The following is a 14,007-nucleotide window of genomic DNA, read 5'->3' as shown; positions in this document are numbered from 1 at the left end:
TCCCTAGAACTACGCCCGATTGTAGGTTAGTGCGCTTGATCGCAGTGCGCTCGCTCACACTCAGCCTGCACTCGATCACTGTAATAGAATGCAGGTGCCACAAACTGAAACAAGATAGAAAATAAAATCAAAAAATATTTTTGGTAAAAATAGAATAAAAAATTAAAATAACAAAACTAAAGGAAAATAATTCTAAACAAAATTTACCACAATTCCCGGCAACGGCGCCAAAAACTTGTTGTGCTAAATACTACCTAAATTAATAGATAATATTTAGTACGTTTTACTCGCAAGTGCACAAGATCAAACGATAGTATAGTGCACCAAGTTCAAGATCATTACCACGAGGATTGGTAAATTATGTTTAGAAGTAATTTCCTATTTAATTAATAGATAAAACTCATTTGTCACGATTAAATCAAAATAAAGAAATAAAATAAAAGATAAACTAAAACTAAAAGGGCTTAGGGTTTTGATATTCACCACTAATCAGACTAATTAAGATAACAATATGCCAATGCGCCAATTATACCAGTATATCTAATGTTTGTCAATCTAAGGGCATGGGTGTCTACTCCATAAGCTATTGATTTTTCTAACAATGAATTAGGCATGGGTGTCTACTCTAATTCTTTTCTTTCTAAAACGATTTAGCATGGGTGTCTACTAAGTTGTTCTTTACGAAAGCATAAAACTGTGAAAATCGACAAACACACGAGGCCTAGGGCATGGGTGTCTACTCCCGGTTCCCCATGTTGATTAACCCAAGAATCCGGTGTGGATTTCTTTTGTTACTTTTGTTAAACCCAGGACTCGGTCATCCAAATTGATTTAACTAACTAGTCCATGCCACATGCATATGTTGATCAGGCACACACATATGAGGAATTCATGAAAGCAGGAATTAATCAAGTTAAATACACCAAAATATAATTGTAGCAAAGGCGCCAATATTGTAATCATAAGTAGACATGATTAGGGCTTCAATCTAGCCCTAAATAAAATATAAACTACATAATAAAAATAAAAGGTGGAAGAGAAGAAAACCCAAACTCCTTTTGATCTAGCCTTCAGTTCCTTTTCAAAGCTTGTGCCTCTTTTCTCCACACTTATTCCTGGAGGCTAAGAGGCCTATTTATAGGCTTTAGAAGTCCTTGACAAACTAGTAGACCTAGGAAATTTTTAGGGTTTCACTCTTATTACAAGTGGGAATTGGAAAACCCTAATATGGAAATACTAACAGTCTGGCCGCCACTTGATGTGTCACCTGCGCACGGGTGCGATCAATCGCAACCCGTGCTAGATTGAAGCCCTAGTTATGTTTAGTTAATATTCAATCTTGGTGCCTTTGTGATGATCATGTTGTGATATTTAACTTGATTAATTCCTGCTTTCATGAATTCCTCATTTGTGTGTGCCTGATCAACATATGCATGTGGTATGGACTAGTTAGTTAAATCAATTTGGATGACCGAGTCCTGGGTTTAACAAAAGTAACAAAAGAAATCCACTCCGGGTTCTTGGGTTAATCAACATGGGGAACCGGGAGTAGACACCCCTGCCCTAGGCCTCATGTGTTTGTCGATTTCCATAGAATTACGCTTTCTTAAAGAACAACTGAGTAGACACCCATGCCTAATTCGTTGCTTAGGGAAATTAATAGTTTAAGGAGTAGACACCCATGCCCTTAGGTTGACAAACATTAGTTATACATAACATGATCAAAGCATTGGCATATTGATGTATTATCTAAATATAATTAGTGGTGGATATCAAAGCTCTCCCGTTTTATTGTTATCAACTCAAATCCAATCTTTGTTTTATTTTACTTTTGGAATTTATTTTAAGCAAAATTTAGCAATCCTCGTGGGAATGACCCCGTACTTGCACCTTATACTACTATGTTGACCTCGTGCAGTTGCGGGTAAAACATATAATTATTTGCCTATTAATTTAGGTAGATATTTGTAACAACAATCTACTAAGTTGTTCTTTAGGGAAATATAATTCTATGAAGATCGACAAACACCTGAGTCCTATGGCCTGGTATCTACTCGTAATTCCCATGTTGATTAAGCCAAGAACCCATGGTGAGCTTCTTTTGTCACTTTATTAAGCCCAAGATTCGGTCATCTAAATTGACTTAATTAGCAAATCCATACCATAAAATATGAAGAATTCAATAAACCCGAAATTAATTAATTAAAATACCAAAATATGTTTGAAACAAAAGCGTAGTTGAAATCCTAAAAAGACTTGATTAGGGCTTCAATCTAGCCCTAATTAAAATATAAAATACATAACAAAATAAAAGGTGGAAGAGAAGAAAAACCAAAACTCCTCTTGATCTAGCCTTCAATTCCTTTCCAAAGCTAAAATAGTCATATTTTAGCCCCTTAATTTACATATGTTAGACTCTTAGTTTTGTAATTAATTGATGTTTTGTTTCCTTTTTTTGTTTTTTGTCTTTTTATAGGTTTTTGAAGAAAATGAAGCAATTTTGGAAAAGCTACAAGCGTAAAGGGCAATTTGGGAAAACGCTGAAAGCTTTGGGCTTAAAGCACACTTTGAGAAGATCTAGAAGATATGGCTAAGCCTAACCAATCATAATAGAAGACCTATATGATGTGGTTAAGTTTAATTAAATCGAGCAAAGGATTAATTCAAAATTTCTCTAATTGGAGTAAAAATCGGATTGGATTCAAATTTGGATTCTTCACGTCTCAGTATTTTGACTATAACTTTCTAATCAAGTATCAGATTGAGGTGAAAGTAGTAGCATTGGATAGCTAACTAAAAATTCTACAATTCATTGTGGAATAGGATTTTCCTAATTCGGTCGTTTGCTATGCCAAATTCATCCCACAATATAAGAATGTAAATTTGGATGAATCCTATTCCGATTTGTAGTTGGATTTATCCTAATTGAACCAGGAGATAAACCTCCAAATTTCCTAAGATTACTAGGTCTTCTAGATCTCTCCTAAGCTCTATAAATAGACCCTCTATTCTTCAGAATCAAGGGTGGAGAAAAAGGTACAAGCTTTGGAAATGAACTGAAGGCTAGATCAAGAGGAGTTTGGGTTTTTCTTCTCTTCCACCTTTTATTTTGTTATGTAGTTTATATTTTAATTAGAGCTAGATTGAAGCCCTAATCATGTTTTTTTAGGATTTCAATTATGCCTTTGTTTCAAACATATTTTGCTATTTTAATTGATTAATTTATGGTTTATTGAATTCCTCATATGCATATGGTATGGATTTGTTAATTAAGTGAATTTTAATGACCGAGTCTTGGGCATAATAAAGTGATAAAAGAACCTCATCATGGGTTCTTGGCTTAATCAACATGGGGAACTAGGAGTAGATACCATGCCTACGCTTCATGTGTTTGTCAATTTTCATAGATTTATGCTTCCCTAACGAATAGCTTAGTAGATACTATGCTAAATCCTTTAGGGAAGAAAAGAATTAGAGTAGATACTATGCCTAGTTCGTTGCTTAGAGAAATCAATAGCTTAGGGAGTAGGTACCGTGCCCTTAGGTTGAGAAGCATTAAATATATTGTATAATTGGAATATTGGCGTATTGTTATCTTAATTAGTCTGATTAGTGGTGGATACCAAAACCATAATCCTTTTTAGTCTTAGTTTATCTTTTATTTTATTCTTTTATTTCAATTTTATTCGTGACAATCTGTTAGTAGATAGGAAATCAATTCTAAGCATAATTTTCCAATCCTCGTGGCAATGATCTCGTATTTGTCTACTATACTATTGTTTGATCTTGTGCACTTGCGAGTAAAATGAACCAAGTATTCCCCTATTAATTTAAGTGGGTATTTGGCACAACAAGTTTTTGGCACCATTGCCGGGGATTGCGTTAAATTATGTTTCGATTTTTTTTTCTTCCTTAATTTAATTTAGTTTATTTTATTTTTTTCTTTGTTTATGTTTGTTTTTAATTATGATTATTTTCTTTATGTTTTTAGTCATTTCTGTAGCTGTCCGCAACTCTGATATTTTATACGGCAATGCGATCGATGATAAGCGCATTGCGATCGAGCGCATCTCTGCCACACAACATTGCTGATGCTGCTGCGAGTTCTTTATGTTTCGGTGTTGCAACAGTGCCCTCGAGCGCCCTTTCCAGGGTGATCTAGCGCGGTTGTGCAATCGAGTGCATAGCCAGACAGCAGTATTGATGATGCTGTTTTGTATTGTCTATTTTTTTTTTTTTTTTTCTGTTTTTATGTAATCTGTGTTTTCTTCTTCTTTTTTTTTTTTTTTGTTTTTTTTTTTGTTTTCTGTTTCTGTTTTTATTTTATTTTATTGTTTTCTGTTTTTTTTTTTTTTTTTGTTTTATTTAAATTTGTTATAATCCTTTTCTATTTCCTGCAAGTTTGTTTCTGATCTGCAACAGTGTGATCGAGCGCATGTCCTCTGTGAGCGAGCACATTATTGCCAAACACCAGTATTGAAGCTAATGTAGCCGTTGTTCTATATTTGTCCATAGTAATGCGATCGAGCGCATGTCCTCGGCGATCGAGAGCACCAAGCTGCTGTATTTATGTTTTACGGCAGTGCTTCTAAGCACCCAATCAGAGGAATCAAGCATACCACTGCGATCGACCGCATGTCCCCAGTGATTGATCGCACATCCATCCAGCAATACTGAAGCTGCTATAATTTCTGAATCTAATTGGCTTCTTTATTCATGCAAGGTTATCGATCTCAGAATTTAGCCATTATTCCATACGATGCCTGCTTTATGCACTTGAGTCCTCCATTAGGCCAGGGTACATGATCACCTTCCAGGTTTTATTTTCTCCATTGTTGTTCAATTTTTATTCTTCGATTTTTTTTTATTACAACAATGTGTTGCTCTTGACTAGTATTTGGTTGGAGTATGTATTTATTTTAGGGACAAGTGTTCTTGCAAAAGTTTGGCGGTATGCTATGAGCCATACCTATTCCAACTAGCATCTCACAAGGAATAGTAGCACTGAAGCTACTATCAATAGTCTGGCTAAAGACGGTAAACTTACAGCTCTTGGGAGGCACCCCATTCCATGACAAGTGTTCCTACATTCAAGTTTGGGGGTATGCTACGAGCCATACCTTTGTCCAACCAGTTTTCTTATATCTTGGGTAAAAATTGTCCATGTTTTTCTACACATTGAGGAAAATGTGTAATTCTAGTTTGGGGATATGGGGAACACACACACACTTTGTCTATAATTTTTTGAAATTTTTTATTTTTTGAAAATTTTCAAAAAAAATGCATGTTCATGATATTCCTCAGATTTTGGTTGATCTAGAAAACTATGATTTGAATTTCATTGCTGAGCTTAAAATGTTGAACACATGATCTGATGGTTGGAGTTTCTATAGTCTTGTTACTTACTTTTGGCATATAAGAATTTAGTTGTTTTAATTTTAAATTGCCACAAGCACATTAACACAAAATTTGTGGGGTATGACATGTGAATCTGATTGTGTATGTTTTAATGACTTGGGTGAAGCAAGGTGACTTGTTTGATGGATACTTTGGCATATATATATATATATATATATATATATAAAGGAAAAGAAAAGATGAAGAAAAAAAAAATTTATCACTATGAGATTTGCACTAAGTAACTGGACCTCTTGCCTCATTAAGCAATGAGTGTTCACGTCAAAAGGTGAAAATTTTAGTATGGTTAATGTTGAGACAGTTATCAACCCTGGTACCAACTTGATTCAAAGCTTGCTAAGAACAAAAAAGGATCAGTAGTGATAGACCACGAGATGGGGGGTGTGGCGGTCATGCCACCTCAGATGCCTGAGTGAGAATTTGATTATGACAAGAGTATTAAAATATGGAAATAATAATAGAATGTATCTGTATTGTAGGTTGGCTCCTCTTTTTACAGAGGCTGTGAGAAGGTAAGCTCTAGTAAGACTCTCACTCGACTCCCTTGATACATGGGAGTGGTTAAGCGATTTCCTCCTAAATAATCTCTGGGAGGTTTTACGTGGTGCTCTCTTAATGCACTTGGACCAATTTCAGTGATATCTGATTGGTTATCCTCAGATTTGGTTTGTTGGACGATGCTTGTGCTCCCTTGATATGTGGGAGTGGATTATTCTTCTAGATAATCTTGGAAATGGCATGGAGAGAATATTATGTATTTGGACTTCTCTTGAGAGCTCTAGTTTGTTATTCCAGATGGGGTTTGTTGAGCAATTGTTGGGCTTCCTTGATTATTGGGCTAGCATGATACAGTGCATAACTACATGATTTGGAGCGGACTAGTCGAGGACTATCCGTCCGTGCCCAGATTGCAAGGGTTTGGGCTTAGTTCCTTAGTGACTTAGTGAGCTGTGAGCCTCTTATTTGGAGTGGGCCCTCTGGTTGGGCTTTGGGATATATTTTGTATCAACAGTTAATATCATAGCTAGTTTGGTTTCGTAATCTTTTTAACTCGAGTTAGTAAGTCCTTAAGGGTGTGCCTTTATACCTAATGCCCTAAAACCATCTGGTTTGGGAGTCATTGGCCTAACACTCGTTACATGGGTCAACTAGAACACTTAAGGGAACTAGGCATTGTAAAGCCTAAAAAGAAAAGAAAAGAAAGTTACGCCTTGGTTATTCATTCCGATGGGAATCCTAGTAAACTTTGAGGTATTGAGTCATTGCACATTGAAAATAATTTGGAAACCTCATTGTTATGTGTTAGTTCACTTTACACTAAATTGAACTTGTGATGCCTTAGCTTGTCTTTTGTAAGTGATTAGACTTTAGAATTCCAATTCATTTTGAAGATGGAGTTTGATGTTTTAAGCATGCTAATGAATAAAAATCAGAGTTTTGAGTGATACTTTAATTTTGGGGATAACATGAATAGTTGATGTTTGTAGGTAACATTTCTGTTAAACCCTCATGAAACTTCACTCCTCCTACTAGGGATGCCTAGGAGTTTAAAAGGCTTCTTGCATATGCTAAATGCAATCGTACATCCCACGAAAGAAGGATTTATCTTTTTGTTTTATGTTTTGTTTTTAGTTTTAGTTCTGTATTGCTAAGGGACTAGCAATATGTAAGTTTGGAGGTGTGATAAGAGCTAAAATAGTCATATTTTAGCCCCTTAATTTACATAAGATAGGCTCTTAGTTTTGTTATTATTTGATGTTTTATTTCCTTTTAACGTTTTTTTTGTTTCTTTATAGGTTTTTGAAGAAAATGAAGCAATTTTGGAAAAGCTACAAGCGTAAAGGGCAATTTGGGAAAAAGCTGGAAGCTTTGGGCTTAAAGCACACTTTGAGAAGATCTAGAAGATGTGGTTAAGCCTAACCAATCATAATAGAGGACCTATATGATGTGGTTAAGTTTAATTAAATTAAAGAAAAGATTAATTCGAAATTTCTCTAATTTGAGTAAAAATCGGATTAGATTCAAATTTGGATTCTGCATATGTCTCAATATTTTGACTATAACTTTTGGCTCCAATATTGGATTGAGGTGAAACCAGTAGCATTGGAAAGCTAACTCAAAATGCTACAATTCATTGTTAAGCATAGTTTTCCTAATGCAGACGTTTGTATACAAAAATCATTCAGCAATATTAGAATGCAAATTTGGTCGAATCCTATTTCGATTTGTACTTGGATTTATCCTAATTGAACTAGGAGATAAACCTCCAAATTTCTTAGGATTCCTTGGGCTTCTAGGTCTCTCCTAAGCTCTATAAACAGACCCTCTATTCTTCAGAATCAAGGGTGGAGAAAAAGGCACAAGCTCTGGAAAGGAACTGAAGGCTAGATCAAGAGGAGTTTGGGTTTTTCTTCACTTCCACCTTTTATTTTGTTATGTACTTTATATTTTAATTAGGATTAGATTGAAGCCCTAATCATGTCTTTTTAGGATTTCAATCACACCTTTATTCAAAACATATTTTGGTATTTTAATTGATTAATTTTCGGTTTATTGAGAATTCCTCATATGCATATGGTATGGATTTGTTAATTAAGTCAATTTAGATGACCGAGTCTTGGGCTTAATAAAGTAACAAAAGAACCTCATCATGGGTTCTTGGCTTAATTAACATGGGGAACTAGGAGTAGATACCATGCCTTAGGCTTCATGTGTTTGTTGATTTCCATAAATTTATGATTCCCTAAAGAACAACTTAGTAGATACATGCTAAATCCTTGGGGGAAGAAAAGAATTAGAGTAGATACCATGCCTAGTTTGTTGCTTAGGGAAATTAATATCTTAGAGAGTAGATACCATGTCCTTACGTTGACAAGCATTAAATATACCGTATGATTGGAATATTGGCGTATTGTTAAATTAGTTTGATTAGTGGTGGATATTAAAACCCTAATCCTTTTTAGTCTTAGTTTATCTTTTATTTTATTCCTTTATATCAATTTTATTTGTGACAATCTGTTATTAAATAGGAAAATAATTTACCAATCCTCGTAGGAATGATTTCGTATTTGCCTGCTACACTATCATTTGATCTTGTGCACTTGTGAGTAAAACGTACCAAGTATTTGCCTATTAATTTAGGAGGGTATTTGGTACAACAGTGCGCTCGATCGCACGCTTGCAATCGATCCTTGTGTTGGGTGCTCGAACGTACGTTGCGCTCGCGCCTGCTTCATATGTGATTGATCGCTAGTTCGCTCGATCCTGGCTGTCTTGCGTGCAGTCGAGCCTAGATTGGCTGGGATCAATCCCATGGCTTCCAGCTTTTTCCCAATTTGTCTTTTAAGTCTGAAACTTGCTTAAAGCACTTGCTTTTCTTCAAAACCCTAAAAACATAAGAAAACACAAAAAGGAAGCAGAACATCAAATAATAACAAAACTAAGAGCTTAACATATGTAAATTAAGGGGCTAAAATATGTATATTTTAGCACTTATCAGTCTTCTTTGAGATTAGGAATATTCGCTAGGTCGAAGGTGCTAGGTGGATATTTCCAAGTACCAAGTTTAACCAGGATGACTTTTTGGTAGAAGCTCCGTGCATATGATTGATAATACTTGTGTACCATGTAGTTTTAGAAATTTCAAATCTTACCATTTTCCCTTCCGCAAAAATTTACTCTGATTTGTTATGAGCGATCCCTTGAGTTAGTTACTAGTTAATTGCACTGGAGGAATTACCAGTAACCATAGCAAAATGGTTTAAATAAAGTTTTGGGGGCATTACAACAACCGATGCATAGATCCTCCACCGATGATGCTCCCTCTTTCCTCCATATCCGGCGGTTTACTTCTTCTACCTCTAAAAGATTTCTTTTCGATCTCCCTCTTGCTTAGCCAGTTTGGGTTGGGGATTGGCCTAAGGCAAGGTATTCCTTAAATCTTCAGTTGTTTTCCCCGTCCAAGGGAATATTTATCCTATTGGGTATGAAGTTTGATGATTTATTGGAAGATTTGAATGATAATGTTGTAGTTTTAATTTGTTTCTCTTGCTTAAGCTTTGTTGGCTTCTTTGCTATTTATTTTTTTTTTTTTTGGAAGATTGTATTTGTTTGAGTTTTTGGGATTATGTGATTTTGTTGACTTCATTGAATATTTCTAGAACATTCCCTCTCTTTACGGAGTAATGCTATAAGTCCTTCTTATATCCTTCTTGAGTCCTTCCAAGAATGATGTAGCTATTAAAATTACTATTGGACTTGTAATTTATCATTATTAGATTTTGATCAAATGGTAATTTTAGTAGCCACATCATTTTTGAAGAGACTCAATAGAGACATAAGAGGGAATTCTAGAATTACTCCTCCTTATGTGCATAGAGTTTCTTGAAAAAAAATGCTGAATCCCATTGTTTCATATCGAATTGCTTTGCAATCTTCTTTTATCATTTCGCTACGGTTTTTGGATCTCTCGTTCAATTTAAGATTTCTCCTTGTATTTGGGTTTGCATAATGGAATACTTAGTTTACGGGATATCATTTAGGTGTGTTGGGAATAAATTCACACTACAAGCCCACCAAATTCCGGGCCCAACGGCCAAGAATAGGCTCATAAAAATATTAATTAAATAGCAAGGGCTATTTAACTAATCAATAGATAATATATTCCAATTAGGATTATATTATCATAAAGAAATCTTATTTATCTCTACAAGATGGTTATTCATGATTATGATTCCAAGAAGAAGCTCAATATTATCTCTACGTAAAAGATTATGTTTACAAGATAATCTTTTGGGATTATCTCAACTTTGAACTCTTAAACCAATTCAAACAAGGAAAACCAGTTCAAATTAACTTCAATCTTCAAGCCTATAAATTGACCCCTACACAAGGTACAAGATACGCTCTCTCAGATTAGAAATTATTAGGCATATTAAGTCATTGTGCGCAGAAGCACCATATTTTTCCTTAGGTTCTAACTTTGGCATCGGAGTGTCCACGGTATCTAAGCCGTCGGACTCTTTGACGCTTTTTCATTCTTTTGCAGCAATTTGGAGTGCACATAACGTCGAATTGAAGATCTCAAAGAACGGGCACTCATCGTGAAGAAAACTGTTCTAACAAGGTGTTTGAATTTTAGGTGCATAAAGTTGTATGTGATTTCGGGAGATGCAATTTCAAAAGTTGTGCCATTTAGAATTTCTAAATGAAAGTTTATGCTTGGTGTTGATCCATGACACGTTTCCAATATAAAAGAAATGAAAAGGGTCCAGTTAGTACAACTAGGACGACAGTACTGTCCAAAAATTTTATCCCAAAAAAATTTGGATAATTTTGTCGTCTTGAATGTATTAACTGACCCTTTCTATTTCATTTACTTACCCAAGTGAAAGACAAAAGAGCCACATTGGGTAGGTGAAATTTAATATAAAATTGAGAGGCAATTTGAGACGCAATTATTATGAAGCTAGTCAATAATTAATGTTCCCCATGACCGATTGATAATAATAGGAGGTAGCCAATTAAGGAGATATTGAGAGGGGTTTACATTTATTAATTTGGAGGAATCGAAGTCAAACATTCGGGGGACACCCTCGTGCCCGTCATGTGCTTGCTTCCTCAGACAGAACACAGCTGCCCAATGAAACCATCCTCATCAGACTCTACGCTCCCACTATATATCGCTATCCAACATGGTCCTGAGGAAACCACGCACGCAACGTGTTTACACGGCATATGGGGCGGCGGCGGTGGCAGTAGTTGCAGCTGAAACAGGGGCAGAGGCAACACCAGAGCTCAAAAGCTCGCTCATGGCACGGTGAGGGTTGCTGCGCCGACTCTCACAGAGATTTGGCAAAAATACTCCTGCATGTGACAAAACAAGTGATACAAAAATATACATTAATGCCATGCATGTTACAAAATACCATATATATATATATATATATATATATATATATAATATATCACACAATCAGAAAACATATATATAAGAGAACAATTTTATTTATGAATTTCATCGGTTGAATGAACAATTCTTTGATTCAAGGAGGAGCAAAAACAATTTTATTTTTTTTAAAGGCACTGAATTAAGTGAGATATATGTCACCAAGTTTTCATAAGTAAAGCGGGGTGGTACAAGAGAGCTAAGGACATTAATTAGGCACGTTCCTAGTTAGGCTGCTTTATGGGATTAAGATCTTCTCGATTTTATTTGAACTGGAGAATATTCGGTTAGTTATAGTGGAGTAGCATTTTTGTCTCTTTAAAAAGTGAAAAGACAAAAATACATATATTACATCTTTAGAAGCAAGAATTTATTAGGGGGCAAGGGATGTTAGAATATAAATTAATCTTTCTCTATACATTTAAATTTTTGGGATAAATGGATTTCCCCCCCAATTTACAAGAATAATTATTATTATTTTTTATCCATTTCAAAGTTGGGAAAAATTCCTACCTTCGCCGGCAGCCAAATTGAAGTACAGGTCGACAATGTTGGGGCACTCCTGGTAGCAAGCGGGGGAGCAAAGCTTGGCGGTGAATTGATGCTCAAGAAGGGCATCCGATGAAATACCAACCATTTTCCTGTCAACCCCACATGCTTGAACACACTTGTCGCTCTCTATGTACTCATAAATCCTCTGAACCATCACCTCCGATGTCCTGCACTCGTACTCCACGCTTCCATCGCCCGCCACCGACGTCTCCAACAAACACCTTTTCCCCGAAGACGCGACCGAAAACGCACAGACATTCTTTGGCACATCCTCACATACAATCGCAGCTGCACGCAAATATATTAATTATTAACATATCATTCAAATATCAAAACAACTGGAAAATGAAAATGAAGGATATAAAATGATACATACCGAAAGCTGCATGCAGGAAGAGAAAAGAGAGGAACAGAACCAAAGACAATTTTGACGAGAATGCTGCCATGGTTGGACTGTGTTTTGCTTTGAGGTTTCTGCAATGAAACGTTTTGTTTTGAGGATATCAAAGTCAAAACACAGGTAGCTTTGTTCGGTGAGAGATTTGTGATGCAGGAGGGGTGTATATATAACTGAAATCAAGACGTGAGGAACCCAACAGAAACGAATCTATGTCCTATTTGGCTATTTCTAGAAAACTAACCGCCTTTGAAGCCTCCTATTCTTTTCTTATTGCTCGGCTAAATTTAACGCTTCTCTATATTTGGTGAGCGTTTGGAAGGTTTAAGTCAAATTTATTGTAACTATAAAACTCATTTTTGGAAAGCCTGTCGTGAGTTTCTTCGAGAAACCCATGCGTGTCCTTCTTTCTTTCGTCATCTTCTATTTTTAACCATTTTTTTTTTCCCCATTTTTTTTTTTCTAATTCTCATGTCCCGCAAAGCTATCTTATTCATTAACTGATTCTTTTTTCTAAATTAGGTTGACATGGCAAAGAGTTGTAAGTACAAATTTATTGACTAACACAACAAAAAATTTCACGTTGTGTGATGTGTCTACAGTACCTATTTTTTTAAAACGTCACCAATTGGTGACGTGTTAATTTATGCCAAGTCATTAAATTTTTTTAGTGACGTGTTAAAGTTCGCATGTCACTAATTGGTGACATGTGAACTTTCACACGTCACTAAATAGTGACATGTTAGAGATTAACACGTCACGTTCTTAAAAAACTATTAAAATTTTCAAAAAAGGAAAAAATCAAATAAAAATAAATAGTGACGTGTGAACAGTACCACATCACCAATTTTAAAACAAGGAAAAAAATAAAACGAATATAATGACGTGTGGAATTTCACACGTCACTAATAGATGACGTATGAAAGTGACATGTCACCAATTGGTGACATGTCAATGGAACACGTCACCCAATGGGTTACATGTTAGTGGAACACGTCACCAATTGGTGACGTGCCACAATAACATGTCACCAAATAGGGTGACATGGTCCACTAACACATCATTTATTGGTGATGTGTTTCAGTGACATGTCACTAGTTGGTGACGTTTTTAATGAAACATGTCACCAATTGGCGATGTGCCACTATGGCACATCGCCAAGTGGTGACGTGTGCTGGTTCCCCACACGTCACCACTAGGTTGCATCGGGAACCAGCGCGCGCCAGCTCCCTTTTCTTCCTCTTTTCTTCTCCTTTTTTTCTCCTCTTCTTCGTGCACGCACCGTCTCTCCGCTTGGCATTGTTTCTCTCCCCCTCCGGCAGTCTACCTCAACTCCCTCTGGTAGTCTATCTCTCTCTCCGATAGCAGGTATATATATATATATATATATATATATATATATATATTTGTTTTTTTTTAATTATTATATATTTTTTTCCAATTTAATTTTTAGTTTAATTTTGTTGTATGGCAGGATAGTTATGAACATGAATTGTTTAATTTTTTAAAGTATCATATATAATGCTAGGATAGGCTATTTTATTTATGAAAATGAATTTTTAATTTTTTAAAATATCATATATAATGCTAGGCTAGGCTATTTTATTTATGAACTTGAATTGTTTAATTTTTTAAAATACCATATATAATGCTAGGCTAGGCTATTTTATTTATGAACATGAATTGTTTAATT

At 35.4% G+C, this 14,007-nt stretch overlaps 1 protein-coding gene across 1 annotated transcript; it reads right to left on the bottom strand.

The window, feature by feature from the left end:
* Positions 1-10,918: 10,918 nt before the first annotated feature.
* Positions 10,919-12,432, bottom strand: LOC132168048 (uncharacterized). Its single transcript, XM_059579116.2, has 3 exons — positions 12,294-12,432; positions 11,879-12,205; positions 10,919-11,283 (listed from the first exon to the last, which is right to left on the bottom strand). The coding sequence occupies exons 1-3, from the start codon at positions 12,361-12,363 to the stop codon at positions 11,144-11,146; spliced, it is 537 nt and encodes a 178-aa protein (XP_059435099.1). The 5' UTR covers positions 12,364-12,432; the 3' UTR covers positions 10,919-11,143.
* Between the last annotated feature and the right edge of the window lie 1,575 nt (positions 12,433-14,007).

Source organism: Corylus avellana, chromosome 2 (genome assembly GCF_965113065.1).
Source record: "Corylus avellana chromosome 2, dhCorAvel1.hap1.2, whole genome shotgun sequence".
NCBI lineage: Eukaryota > Viridiplantae > Streptophyta > Magnoliopsida > Fagales > Betulaceae > Corylus > Corylus avellana.
The sequence above is the reverse complement of the archived record's forward strand: the minus strand, read 5'-3'. Positions and strand labels throughout refer to the sequence as shown.